The sequence below is a fragment of the Pinus tabuliformis genome, chromosome J (assembly GCF_031772625.1).
Source record: "Pinus tabuliformis cultivar Carrire ecotype Pingquan chromosome J, CPIR1, whole genome shotgun sequence".
Classification (NCBI taxonomy): domain Eukaryota; kingdom Viridiplantae; phylum Streptophyta; class Pinopsida; order Pinales; family Pinaceae; genus Pinus; species Pinus tabuliformis.
The window spans coordinates 822,463,413-822,476,854 of NC_142295.1; the positions used below are offsets into that span (position 1 = coordinate 822,463,413).

At 43.2% G+C, this 13,442-nt stretch overlaps 1 protein-coding gene across 1 annotated transcript; it reads right to left on the reverse strand.

The window, feature by feature from the left end:
- Nucleotides 1-11,358: 11,358 nt before the first annotated feature.
- On the reverse strand, nucleotides 11,359-12,961 carry LOC149229239 (uncharacterized). Its single transcript, XM_089380984.1, has 2 exons — nucleotides 12,316-12,961; nucleotides 11,359-11,912 (listed from the first exon to the last, which is right to left on the reverse strand). Exons 1-2 carry the CDS (start codon nucleotides 12,959-12,961, stop codon nucleotides 11,359-11,361), a joined length of 1,200 nt encoding a protein of 399 aa, XP_089237110.1.
- Nucleotides 12,962-13,442: the final 481 nt, after the last annotated feature.

Genomic DNA, 13,442 nt, shown 5'->3' on the forward strand with positions numbered 1-13,442 from the left:
GCTAACCATAGGCCTGTCGGCTAATTCTCTGTCATGAGTGCTCCATCTAGTAGCACTATTGTGTTGGTCACCCTGGCGGGTAGCATTTCCTCAGTAGCAAAAGTGTCGACTGCGAAGCTGGTGGACATTGTGCCAACCTATGGAGTGCACACATAGAACTCCTGTATTTGACTCTAGAGAGCCCCCAATACCAACTGGTGTTGTTCCTCAAACTGCTGGAGGGTCTCTGTGGTGACATCCCTCACCGTTTTGCTAATATCGTGCAAGTCTTCTTCAGTAAGGGTGATAGGGTCGAAATATGTTTTTGAGGCCTTTGTCTTCTTTTTCGCCCTACCTTCTCTCGTGGTTGCAGACGCTTTAGCTGGGTGATGTTGTCTGCAGGTCCACGCCACCTTGTTCTGTATCGGTCTCTGGCTTGGGCAAAGGTGACTTTTGTCCTTCGCGCTCTTCTTCTAGTGTCTCCTACTGTTCCTCAGCCAACATCACAACATCGCGTGCCACCTGGGCCTTAGCCACTGCTTCTTCCTCCCTGCACTTTTCTGCTAGCTACGCCATCCGCAGTATCATCTTTTCCTTCTTCTGCTACATGGTGCACTTCTCTACTTGCACTGCGGAGCCAGCTAGAGTGCGCCACTCCGGCATCCAAGACTCAAAGACAATGAAAATTATATCGTCGGTCACTAGGTATGGTAATTCATGCCACGTCTTCATGGGGTCCTTCCATGCCCTGATGAAGACATGGTGGAAAACTACCTTGAACTCCGCAAAGCTCTCTAGACTATTGTAAACCGTGGGTGATAACCGTGGCTTGCGATTGATCCCCATCATGATGTTCATCTCCATGAGCACCCAAAATATATTGCTCTCCCTTATCCTTTGTGCATCCCTAGTTGCCCATAGTGAAGCGTACTTCGCTGCCTCTGGACGGTCCTGCACGATTGATGGGAACTAACTATCTTCGGGCAAGTCCCATGCCACCAGTACTATCGACAACAGGAGCCATGTGTAATGAAATGTTTTTCCCTGCTCTTGTGTTCGCATATGTTCGCAAGGAACTCACCACATAGATAGTTTACCTAGTTGAACTAGACCCCTTCTGCACATTGCACTGCCAGTGCAACCACTGACACGGGCACCTCATCTATGCAGAACTCCTGCATCACCTCTTCCATGCCAATATCTGTGTCATGACCTTGACTGCAGGGTTATTGATGCTAGATATGGCGTACCCTCGCTTCTTTTTCTCCAATTTAAATTTCTTTTTCATGGCCTCCATGATGGCCAACTCACCTCTTTTTCCCTCTGAAATGTTTTTTGGGTCCTCCCCTGCCCAAGGGAGCCATGTAATCTAGCGAATTAGATGGTCTTTGATGGGTATGGGCTCCTCCAGCCATAAGTACCCATCATGCACCAAGCAGAGCAGTTTCCTGTGACGAAAAGAGTCACTCAGGTGTGGTGGTAATGTGACACCTAGAGCAGGTTTAACAACCCTGCTTTCTCAACACCTCTGAACAATTTGCATGACTCCAACTCTATTATTCCATCTGACACATCTATCTTTTAGCGCATTAGCTATGCAGTCGCTAAATGCAAGAACTTCTCGTGGTCCGCGAGGTCCCAATCTTCAAATTTCAATATGGGAACCCGTCCCAAGTGCACTCCTTCAAAAATAATATCGTTTAGGAGTAGCAGAGTTTGCAGAGAGCTCTTGCTCTCATCTATATCCTTGGGCACCTTGGCTTTACCCTTTCGCAGAGGAACATATGTAGGTAGCCTGGTGAGAGGGTCTGCACCCTTGGTTTCAACTTCCATCTCTACATCCTCCTCCTCCACTAGGATTTCTTCAAACTCTTCCTCCTCATCTGCCTCTGAATTGATGGCCTTCCCTTTTTCCTCCATTGTGAGCTTGGCCCTCAGCAGATTTCTAGGTGAGATGCGCACATGTGTCATGGCCTACTAATCCTTCTTAGGTCTCAGCATGCGCGGTGATTTAGGGACCTCAGTGATTATTTTGACACTCTCTGGTGGTTCTACTTCCACAATTTCCTGCGCGGCTACCTCGGTTGTCACTATGCCTGTGTCCATGGCTTCATCGGGTGCTACCATAGTGCGAATCCATAGTTCTGTCAGTGTCTCGGGTAATTTCTCAAGTAATGAATTCACTTTCAGAATATCGAATAAGTCTCCATTCATGAATATCTAAGCGCGCAACAACTCAGTTCTCAAATTACGTAGTGTTGTTTGCTGGACATCCATTTGTAAATTATAACACCTTTTGAATTTGAATTCAACTGTTCCAGTCGCATTCAGTGCATTAATTCTAGATTGGCGTAACATTTTCAAGAATCTAGCCCATAAAGTTCACCTTAAATGCCTACCTCCCACTCCATTTGGACTCAAACCAAGCATCACATCGTGAATAGTGACTGTAACGGTCACTTTCCGGTAGACCTGCGCCCTAGTGCAGCTGTCTTCGCATTGTTGTAGAACTTGTGACACTTCGCTACTGGGCGCAGTGTTGACATCTTGCAGTTCCCGGGCAGAGTAATTTATTGTCCTACACCTCCTTTCAGCTACTTGGAGTGCTAAGACTGTGTTTTTGTTCGTTAGTGAGATGGCCGAGCCACCTATGTATGGATTCAAATGACTGCCATTCACTTTTCCTGGGAAGGGATCACCATTCAACTTTACCAACTATACCATGCCACCATCTGTAATCTCCTTAATAACATACGGCCCTAACTAGTGCATTCTAAATTTCTCTCAAAATTTACAAACTTACTTTCATACAAAAAAACCAGATCATTTACCATGAATGTGCACAGCTTGATGTGTCGATCGTTCCATGAATTTTCGCGCCACTTTTGGACCTACTTATGGAATCCAGCCAAAAATCGTTCTTCTTCAAGCTCTTCCATCTGTGCGAGCCTCTCCTCTAGGGCTCCGTGATCTGTCATACCTGTGAGCGTTGTTATCCACAAACTAAGCACGATATATTCCATAGGAATTACAGCTTCCACTACATAGACAAGCGTAAAAGGTGTCTGTCCCGTCAGTTTCTTACATGTCGTCTAATAAGCCCATAACATTGCAGGTATGCATAGGTCCCAATCACTTTGTTGTGCATTCCGTAACTTGTTTAGTGCGGTTTCCAGTACTTTTTTGAATGCTTTTGCGCGGTTACTCTTCCTGTGTAATTTCTTCCCAAAATTAAGAGCCATCTGGAAGTTTGCCCCCCCAACACATGCTTATTGACCAGGTATTTTGGCGCGGAGTACATGTGCCTCTTTGCAGGTTGGGGCTCTTGTCGATAGTCCTGCATCCACTTGGCCAGATGCGCGCACGGATCATTATTCCCATCACACTTGTATGTTAGTTTCATCTTAAGCTTCCCAAAGTGTGGTCTCATCATTCTCCTACATTTGCGCCAATCATCAAAAATCCCTTTGTGCATACCCCACCATCTCTTTAGCATAGCACACAGTACCTAGTCCAAGCCTGGAAGCATTACTTTCCTGACACCTCCCTTTCAAATGCATCGAAGTAGGTATCTGCCTAATTTAGACCATCATAAGTAGGTAGATCTCTTAATTCTGTTGACACGCAGCGTAGCGACCTCGTCATGATATTGCAATTCAGCGTCGTTACCTCATGTAACCAATTCTATCAGTGCTCTATTTCTTTTTCAGATTCTAAAGTGTAGGAACTTTCGCCCTCCCATGTAATTCACCCATCCACAGTGGGATTCACCCAGTCTTGGTCTCGCGTTGTTATCTTGTAGATACAGTCCAAATCATCATCACTTTCATAGTCATGGACCTGCTCTGTATAGCGTGATCTTTCAGCAGGGTCCAGGGGTATAATTACGCGTAGTGACTTTTTCTCAAAGATCATTTTTTGCTTCTTCAAATTGATTACCCCGTTCATATCAGTGGCCCAGTCAATTCCTGGGAGTGCGGGGTAGGGATTGCTATCATCAACAATCTCTATTACCTCAAAATCCACTAGCATGCTCGCTCCCTAAATATCCACAGTTATTCCGTGCAATCGCCCCATGGGTATTATTTTTTATTTATTTTCCATCCTTAGCTGAATTGGATACCATTGTAGTGTGCATCATCCCATTCACTCCCATGTCTCCTTCGGCAGAAAATTCACATCTGATCCCAAATCTAGGATGACTTGATCCATTTCATACTCTCCGATCTATGTGATAAGTCCCATTTCTCGTCTCGTTCTTATATTATGTTTTCCAATCTTCTGGACTACGCATGGTTCTCCTGGCATGGTCCCAACACATCTGTGGATGATCTCCTGTAACCCTTTCACAGCCCTACTGTGACGCAGTAACTTCATACAGGTTTCCAAGAAATTTGTGAGCATAGATGGGTCCATTTCTACCTCTAGTTTATCTTTTCTTCCTGAAGTGGAGGCATCGACAAAGCTCTTCTTAGCTTCCATGAAGTTTTCCCGAGCGCACTCCAAATCAAACTCAACTTCTTTTGACGGAGCTTTGCAAACTCAAGTGCTCTCTTCTAGTTGTTTCCCCTAGTCATCTCCTGTCGGAATTCCACTTCAGAGCACAATGTTTACATTTGGGTCTTCCTCGCACAACTTAGACCTCATCATTTGCAGGTTCTGAGTCAAGGGAGGCAGTAGTGCTCCTTTGTTTCGTGTCCTAGCTATCAGCGTAGGAAAATCTTCTATTTCATAATCAAACAACATGCAATACTTTCAAGATGGGTGTGTTGGATTCATGCAACCGCGGGCATAGTGTCCTGGCCCTCCACAATTGTAGAAAATCAACTGTCCGCGACCTCTACCAGGTCCTCCTCCACCTCGGCCTCATCCACACCCTTAAAATCCTATTCGTGCCATTCCTTCATTTTTGTCAAGGGGCTACATTTCGGCCTAAACTTTGTAGGTGGGAGTTTTATCCATCATCAACTCATAGCTTCTGCAAGTGCGCTTGTCATGTCCCACCTACCTACAAAAGTTGCAAAAAAATTGTTGCGAATTTTGCGTATACTTTTGTAACAGGTGACAATTGTCTATGGCATGTTTTCCGGCTATTTGACAGATCGTGCTCCACAAAGCAGGCACCACACTAGGTGCTACTTGGGCTTCTAGCCTTAAAGGCATCAGTCCTCCTCTTGCGAGGTAATTTGTAAAAATTAGGCAGTGGTCTTTGTCATGACCCTGACCCTTGCATTTCACACACCATACCTCTTCGCTCACTTCTAGTTGAACCGTCCTATCATGTTTCAGACTCTGCATCTCAAGGCACAGCTTTTTCAGTTGCGCATGGATCTATTGAACTCCTAGGTTAGGATCCTCCATCAGGGTCTCATGTAGCCTCATAGAAATCTCCAAAGTCTCTCCTTAAGTTTTTATCTTCTATTGCAATAGTGCATTCCTTAAATGTCATAGTAGAGAAGCTACAAACCACTCGCGATGTTTTCCATTTGTGAGATTCATATTGGCTTCACGAATCGTACATTTTAGCTTCTGATACAACTCCCAAGGAGTCTCACCTAGTAGCATTGTGATCTCTTTGAATCCCACAATTGATTGTACTTTAGATTCAACCTTCTAAATTTCATATTTAGTGCTGTTTAGATATCTGCGACTCTCGCATTCGAGTTATCATTGAAAAGCTTAATATAACAAGTAAGCGCACGATCCTGCAGGGTGCTAACCGACATTGCCTTCTTTATATGGTCATCCATAACTCCTTGTGCTTCCCAAACAGCCCTTACAACGAACCAGAATTGGTCCGAATCCTTATTTCCCAAACCTTTGAACACAGGCAACTTCACTGTGTTTGCCATACTGAATCACGGTGGTGGTGGAGTTGGTATGGGTGAAGATGGAGGTGATGGCAGTGAAGCTGGTGGTGGTGTGGGTGGAGGTGGTATTTTCACAATTCTTTGTCTTATTAGATAAATAGAACTTCACGGAGAGACCTTCGCGAGCTCTTCCTCGTCCCCTCATGGATGTGAAATCAAGGGGCCATTTTCTAGACCCTTATTTCCTTCGTTCATATAAATCTTTCCGCTTCGCATAGCACCGAAGATCAAGGTAACTGCATAACCCACTTTTCACATAGCAACATTTTAATCCATGTATTCAAAGACTTTGCGTACTTACCTCGCGGTCCTTTGAGAAAGCGTCGCTTTGCCTCACTGTAGCTAACTAAGGTGTCAACTATGAACTGAATAACAAATCCTCTTATAATCCGATTGAGCCAATGATCGATGGCACACGCGATCTTATCCTTCGATGCTTCCAAACTTCACACTAGTTCTGGGGTCCACACAATAGGACCGTCAAGTTTCCACCTTCCTTGGCTATCCACTAGCTTCGCGATCCACTCATATAGCTCAGTAGGGAAGGACGCAAAAAAGATTTTGTGGATCTCCATATACAGGTAGTTGTCTAGCCACTCTTCTTTTGATAGTCATGGGTTTCTATTCTTCTACGCCACAATTCATGAGTTCTTCTGTCCAACCAACCTTTGATTTATTTCTTAGCTGGATTCCAATGATACGACATCACACATCTCTTATGCAGATTCTAGTCCTGGAAATGGAACCATTTGTTGGCTTATGGGGGCTTGACCCAGGTTCAAAGTCATTTAGCCAAACAAATCCTTATGCTACTAGCCTTTTTGGCATCAGCTCGCAGAGTGCAGACTGACATCTCACCCGAAGTAGTATGGGGGGGTACGGGAACCAAGTTTCGGCAGCCCTGAGATGGATGTGATGTCGGTTTATTCCAAATATTCATGCCTTCACATAGGTTGCTTCGCGCTCTATTCTGACCTTCAGTACCTCCACGATCTGTTACAATTGGCCTTCACGTAGCCCTAAGTAGGGGTTGAGATGCCTTATCATTGCTATGGCAGTGAACTGTGCTATTTCCCAAACTACGTTGAGTATCTTAATTATCTTACTAACAGATCGTGATTATCTTCGTGTAAACAAATATTCTAACTTGCATTCACTTAGCCAATATAGTTATACACATTCTCGCATCATATAAGCATTAGAAGTGAAATTCATACCCAATCTAACAAATGCATAAAACAGAAAATAAAGACGTAGAATTGATAGAAACTTCTCTTTATTAATACTTCCAGATGATTACAAACTCGACTCGCCTTGCATACTCAGCTGCAGGGGTCTGCGCACTCAATTGCGGACTACTATGCCTCTACGCACTCATCTGCAGAGCCTCTTCTGACTCTGTGACCCAAAACTAGACTTTACACTTCAGATCTATCTCACTACATCATCATTCCTTACACATTCTATGATTAGCTTATCTTAACTACTTAGAGCTTCTCTCTATTTATACAATCCCATGGTTCAAAAACCATGGGTATATCTTCTATAGCCGACATTACATTATCAAAATTAAGGGCAGACTACCCTATGACCCTTTAACAAACTATGCACTCCGCACCCACAAAATATAGAGTCTTTACACTGGAATTACAAAATTGACCAAAATCTGAGCTTTAAGCCCCAAAACTGCCCTTGGGGGATCCCGCGCCCAATAGTGGTCTTATTAGCCAGCCTCTTCACATAAATCAACATGTTTTGAGCAATTCCACCTTTTTCGGAACCAATTGCTACCCTTTATACCACTCATTCCTCCAAGACGAGTCACCTTTAAGCTCATTTCTGACTCGTAAAAAAAGAAAATATTACCGATTATTTTCCTTTTTTGACTAGTTAAAAGAAAATAAAAACAGGGGGTTTGCTTTCAAGCTCTTTTCTGACTCTTTAAACACGAAAATATAATTGGGTGCTTATCCTTTTCAGCTTGTAAACAGATTGGAAATGACATCTACTAAGTATAAGTTTAACCTTTTTTCGAACTGAGATAGATTACTTACGAAAAAGGGATACATTGATCGAACATGGTCAATAGGTTCTCTCTTGTATTATTTTATGGTTTTTCAGACTTGAGAGACAAATTTACGAAAAAGAACTTGTGGATTTTTCTTTTTGTCCCTTTTCAAACTCTCTAAACATGAAAAGGACTGAGTTCTCATTGTCATTAAACTTGTTAAAACATCAAATATTGACAAACTTTCCATCATGACAAGTCCAATTTTCACCTTCAATAGACTTGTTAAAACATCACATAGTGATGGATTCACCCGAAGGGTATAATTATACATCAAGCATATGTTTTTTTTTCTGGATAAAGACTATTCTATTAAAAAGATAAAAATATTTACAGAGAGGATTAAACCTCTGAGGGGGTCGTAGCCTGCCCTTCACCAAAGAGACTTATGCATATAGCAAACTTCAGTCCTTTTACATAATTGAGAGTTTTTGAAGCAAGAATTGAAGTAAGCTTGAGAGACAAAAAACTAGACTGTCCTATAGTTGATCTATGCTTCAGAGGTAGCTGTTCACTTACAGAAATACTATCTTTTAAAGCTTCTATTACAAAAAGATCCAAAACCAGGCTTCTGACCTGAAGACTGTAACAATTCATGCTGATATCAAAAAGAAGCCTGAGACATGCACAGATAGGACAAAAGAGAACCATGGAAGCATAACTTGAGTACCATATATCAGAAGAGGGACTGATGTCATGGCATTTAAGCCAGAAGTCTTTAATCATGCGGAGGAGAGCCTGTCGCGTCCACGTTTGCCTGGTTGGGGGAGCCAATCCAGGTCACCATTTCATTATCTTCAGCTCCCATCATACTGCCATCTGGGGGAATAACGAGATTCAGAACGCTTCCAGAAAAGCGCACTGGTTCACAAGCAAGAATTTGCTCTTGTGAAGATGCTGGCTGGGGTTGAGGGGCTTCCTGAAGTCCATCCTCATTCTGCTTGAAGTTGTCATTGAGTACTACTCCAGCCATCTCACCCTGAAATTCGCTCGTATTCTAAGACTGAGACTGAGCCCTGGAGATGTCGTCCGAGCTCGTAAGCTCATCTTCCTCCTCCGAAAAAATTATAGTGATAGCGGCAGAGATTAAAGGCTTATTGAGCCTACTCCTGAACCTGAACTGGTAGTTTGAAAGGAACTATTCAGAGAGGGCCGAGAATGATCAAAAGGTGGAGAGGATGGAGAGGCAGAGGCTAAAGGAGTGATGTTCTGAGGGGCAGAGCCACCACGACGCCGAGAAATGCCACGAGTACCAGAATTGCTTCCACGACGGGGGACGCCGCGACGTCGAGCCATAGCAGGGTGCGCAGGGAGCTTAGGTAAATAGGATGACCGGAATTGGAGGGAAGGCGACTAGACATAGGCAGAATAAAAAAAAATAAGAAACCAGAGGGGCTTCCATACACCCTGAACAAAGCATGGGTGCGAAAAGCATAGCGAGCAGAGGAGGACATGATTGTGAATATCAGCTGCAAACACCAGAGAGCGCGCCATGGTTAAATCGCTTGGCTGAGGATCTCGAACCGGATGCACATTGAATGCTATAACCAGAGCCTTAATTCCACATTCTTCTCCTTTCATATCAACTGATGACGAAGTGTGTGGACTGCCGGATCCGTCCAAGTGTTTGGACAGCTGCCGCGGTTGCATGCAATTTGATTAACAGGCAGTAATTGCACCCGCATCCGGGGGTGTAGCCTCCTTCTGATACATGTCATTTTTTACAATGGTATGAAAGTCTGAGAGTTGGTTCTCTGAGGCTATGCTGGAGAGAGGGCCATCGAAGAAATCCATTTCGGTGTCCACTCCTAGATTAGCAAGAAAGTTTGCCAACTTGTTCCCTTCCTATCTGATGTGTTTGAAGGAAATTTCTTGGTGATGAGAGAGCCATTGGTTTAGAAGCTCAAGTCTTTGAACCATTCTCTAGCTGTTGCTAACTTTATGAATGGGGGATCCTTGCATAAGCTTTGAGGCCATATTTATGATAATTTGTGAGTCCCCTTCAACAATCAGAGGAAAAAAACCTCTGTCTTGAGCAAGATTAAGCCCTCTCCATAATCCTTCCAATTCCGCTACATTATTGGTGTTCCAGCCTTTTGAGCCAAAAAATGTTAATAGAGGAGTGCCCTGATGGTTTCTGAAGGCTTCGCCAAATCCTGCTTTCCCAGGATTACCCCTCGAAGCTCTGTCAAAGTTAAGTTGAAACATGTTTATTGGCAGCGGAGTCCAACTTGTTGGAGGATTGTGATACCTGGTGGAATTGTCATTAGAAGAGAGCAAATGATCTAATTCAATCTTCCAGTTGCCCCAGATAGTTTGTTCCTGCGGGATTGATGGGAAATCTTCTTGGGACCAGGCTTTGATAGATAGGGTTTCTTTAATATTTTGGTGTAATCCGGTCCATATCTGCTCAATAGACAGTGATTGATTTTTGAAGATTCTTCTATTTCTCTCTTTCCAGATATTCCACATTAGTAAACCAGGGATAAGCTGCCACAGTGTATTTAAGAGTTTGCTTTGATATGGCTCTTGGCTCCAAGTGCGAAGAGTGCCTTTAACGTCCCCGTGCACTCTGCCTTCTTTGTGACATCGGAATGTAACCTTTTCCCACAATTTCCTTCCTAGCTGACAGGTTTGCATTAGATGTAATGTTGATTCCTCTACCTGTTTGCAGTTGGGACACATGGAGGACCCAGAGAAGTTCCTTTTTCTGAGGTTGTCCCATGTGAGGATCCTGTTATTAGACAAAATCCACAGAAAAGTAGACACCTTCGGCCAGTTAGATGAATTCTAGATCTTATCCCATAAATTATCTTTGATTATCCTGTCCTTGATAATTACTTTGTATGCTTCCCTGGTGGTGAAAATTCCTTTCTCCTCGTATCCCCATCTGAGAATATCCATTCCTGCCGAGGAGAGGATTTGTCGTTTTTGAAGTTCTGAGGAAAGAGAGAGTTGAATTTGCTCCGTGCTGTGCGGTATAATTTGACTAGCTGTTTTCCATTTTCTGTATTCTTGTGTGGAAGAAGAGTCCCAAAATTGACTCACCTTGTCGAACTGATTTATATCTTGATCTGGAAAGTTGGAAAGAGTGTCTCTGAGTTTTGGAAGCTGCTGCCATGAGTCTTCCCAAAACCGTGCTGTGTTGCCATTCTTCACATCCCAGAAGCTATGCTTTTGTATTAGATTTCGGTGTTGAATGGCTGAGTTCCAGATGACTGAACCTTTACTTACTTCTGACATTCTGATTCTATCCTTTATGGGGGTATTGTTCACATATTTCGTTGTCCATAGGGCGGCCCAAGGAGTGCTGGGATTTGAGAGCCACCTCCACCAAATTTTTGCGCCCATTACCATATTACTATGCTCTGGGTCTCTTAGCCCAATACCTCCAGCTTTCTTTGGAAGACAGCCATTCTCCCACTTGACCAGAGCCCACTTTCAATTGGGACCTAAATTACCCCATAAGAAGTTGCGCTGAAGCTGCTTTATTTCTTTAAGAACCCATTTAGGAGTAGCTAGAATAGAGAAAAGGTAAAGAGGCATGGAATGAAGAACAACTTTAATGAGCACCAGCCTGTTGGCCATGTTAAGAACTCTGTGGGTCCATAGGAACAGTCTTGCTTCAAGCTTTTCTAAAAGGTCTTTCCATGAGGAATGCTTGAGAGCAGAGGCAATTAAAGGGGCTCCCAGATACTTAGAAGGAAGAGATGCGATGGTAAAGCCTAGAATGCGGGCTATGGCTCTTTGGGTGGGAGGAGGGGTATTAAAGAAGAAAATCTGAGACTTGATTTTGTTAATGAGGGCTCCAGAAGCATCAGAGAAATTTGAAAGGATGGATTTGAAGATACGAGCTTCTTGAACAGAAGGATGACCAAAAAGCATATTGTCGTCCACGAATTGCTGATGAGAATAGGAGGGAGCATGGTGAAAAGAAAGACCTTTGAGGCTTTGAGAGAGGAGAGCCGATTTGATGCTGCATCCTAGTCCTTCAGCTAAGATGACAAACAGAAAAGGCGAGAGCGGGTCTCCCTGTCTGATACCCCTAGAGGGACGGAACGTGGGTGACGGGATGCCATTGATGAGAATAGAGAAGAACGAGGAGAATAAAATATTAATGAGCCATCTAACCTAGGAAGGGGTAAAACCAAAGGCATTTAGGATATTTTTATGTATATCCAGCTTAGACTATCAAAAGCTTTAGATAAATCAATTTTGAGCAACATACCTGGTTTTTTTGAATTCTTTGTGGAGTGGATTATTTCATGAGTTAAAATAATTCCATCCGTGATCTGCCGGCCTTCTACATATCCAGATTGTTCTGGAGAGATGATAAGGGGGAGCAAAGGTTTCAATCTGGAAGCTATATCCTTGGAGACAATTTATATATGATGTTACATAGAGAAATCAGTCTATATTTATCCGGAGTACTGGATTCCTCTGCTTTGGGGATTAATGCAATGAATGTTGCATTCAGACCTGGGTACATCCATCTCAAAGTGCGAGATTCTTCAACAACTTGCCAGACTTCCAATTTGATTAAATCCCAGAAATTGTGAAAAAAGTTGGAGGTGAATCCATCCAGCCCCGGCGCTTTCCCTGCTTTCAGCTGATGCACAGCAATCTCAACCTCCTGAAGGCTTGTGGGCTTGAGTAGGAGAAGATTATGATCTTCAGTGATTAATTTGGGAATGTGTCTGATGACTTTATCAATGGCCTCTGTTCGATCTATGTTAGGTTCTTGATGCACCTGTTTGAAATATTTGAGGAACTCCTTTTCAATGCCTTCATGGGTTTCAATTCTGCTTCCTTGATCATTTTTGATGTGGGAAATATGATTGTTCATTCTTCTTTGCACCGTAGTTTTGTGAAAGAATTTCGTATTCTTTTCACCATCCTTCAGCCACTTAACTCTTGATTTTTGCCTCCAAAGAGTTTCCTCCTGTAAAGCCCTTTCAAGGATTTGATTTTCTATGTATTGCTCCTTCTTGGCTAGATCTTCAGAGCGCCCTTCTGTGATGATCCTTTGCTGAATGATCTTCATTTCTTGATTGAGGGTTTCCTAAGCTTTAAAGATGTTGCCAAAAGTGGAGTGGTTCCAGCGTTTAATTTCCCCTTTGAGATACTTCAGCTTCCGTTGGAATATAGACATTTTGGTGCCATCCGAAGGATTGAACTTTAGCCAAGTTGTTCTGACGAATTCATTAAATTCAGGATGAGATAACCAAAAAGCCTCAAACCGGAAGGGGCACCTAATACTATTGCCGGGTCGATTCCAATGGAGGGCTATTGGCCAATGATCAGAGCCTGAAACAGGAAGGATAGAGGCAATGAATTCTCCTCCTAAGTGAGTTGCATTGTCTGATATAAGAAATCTATCGAGACGAGATGCTATTTGGTTTGGTTCTGCCCTCTTGTTGTTCCATGTGAATAGGCCGTTATTTTAAGGGAGATCAATCAGTCAGTTGTTATGAATGATGTCTTTTAATATGGATCCATCTCTATTGATTCTGCATCTGCCTCCC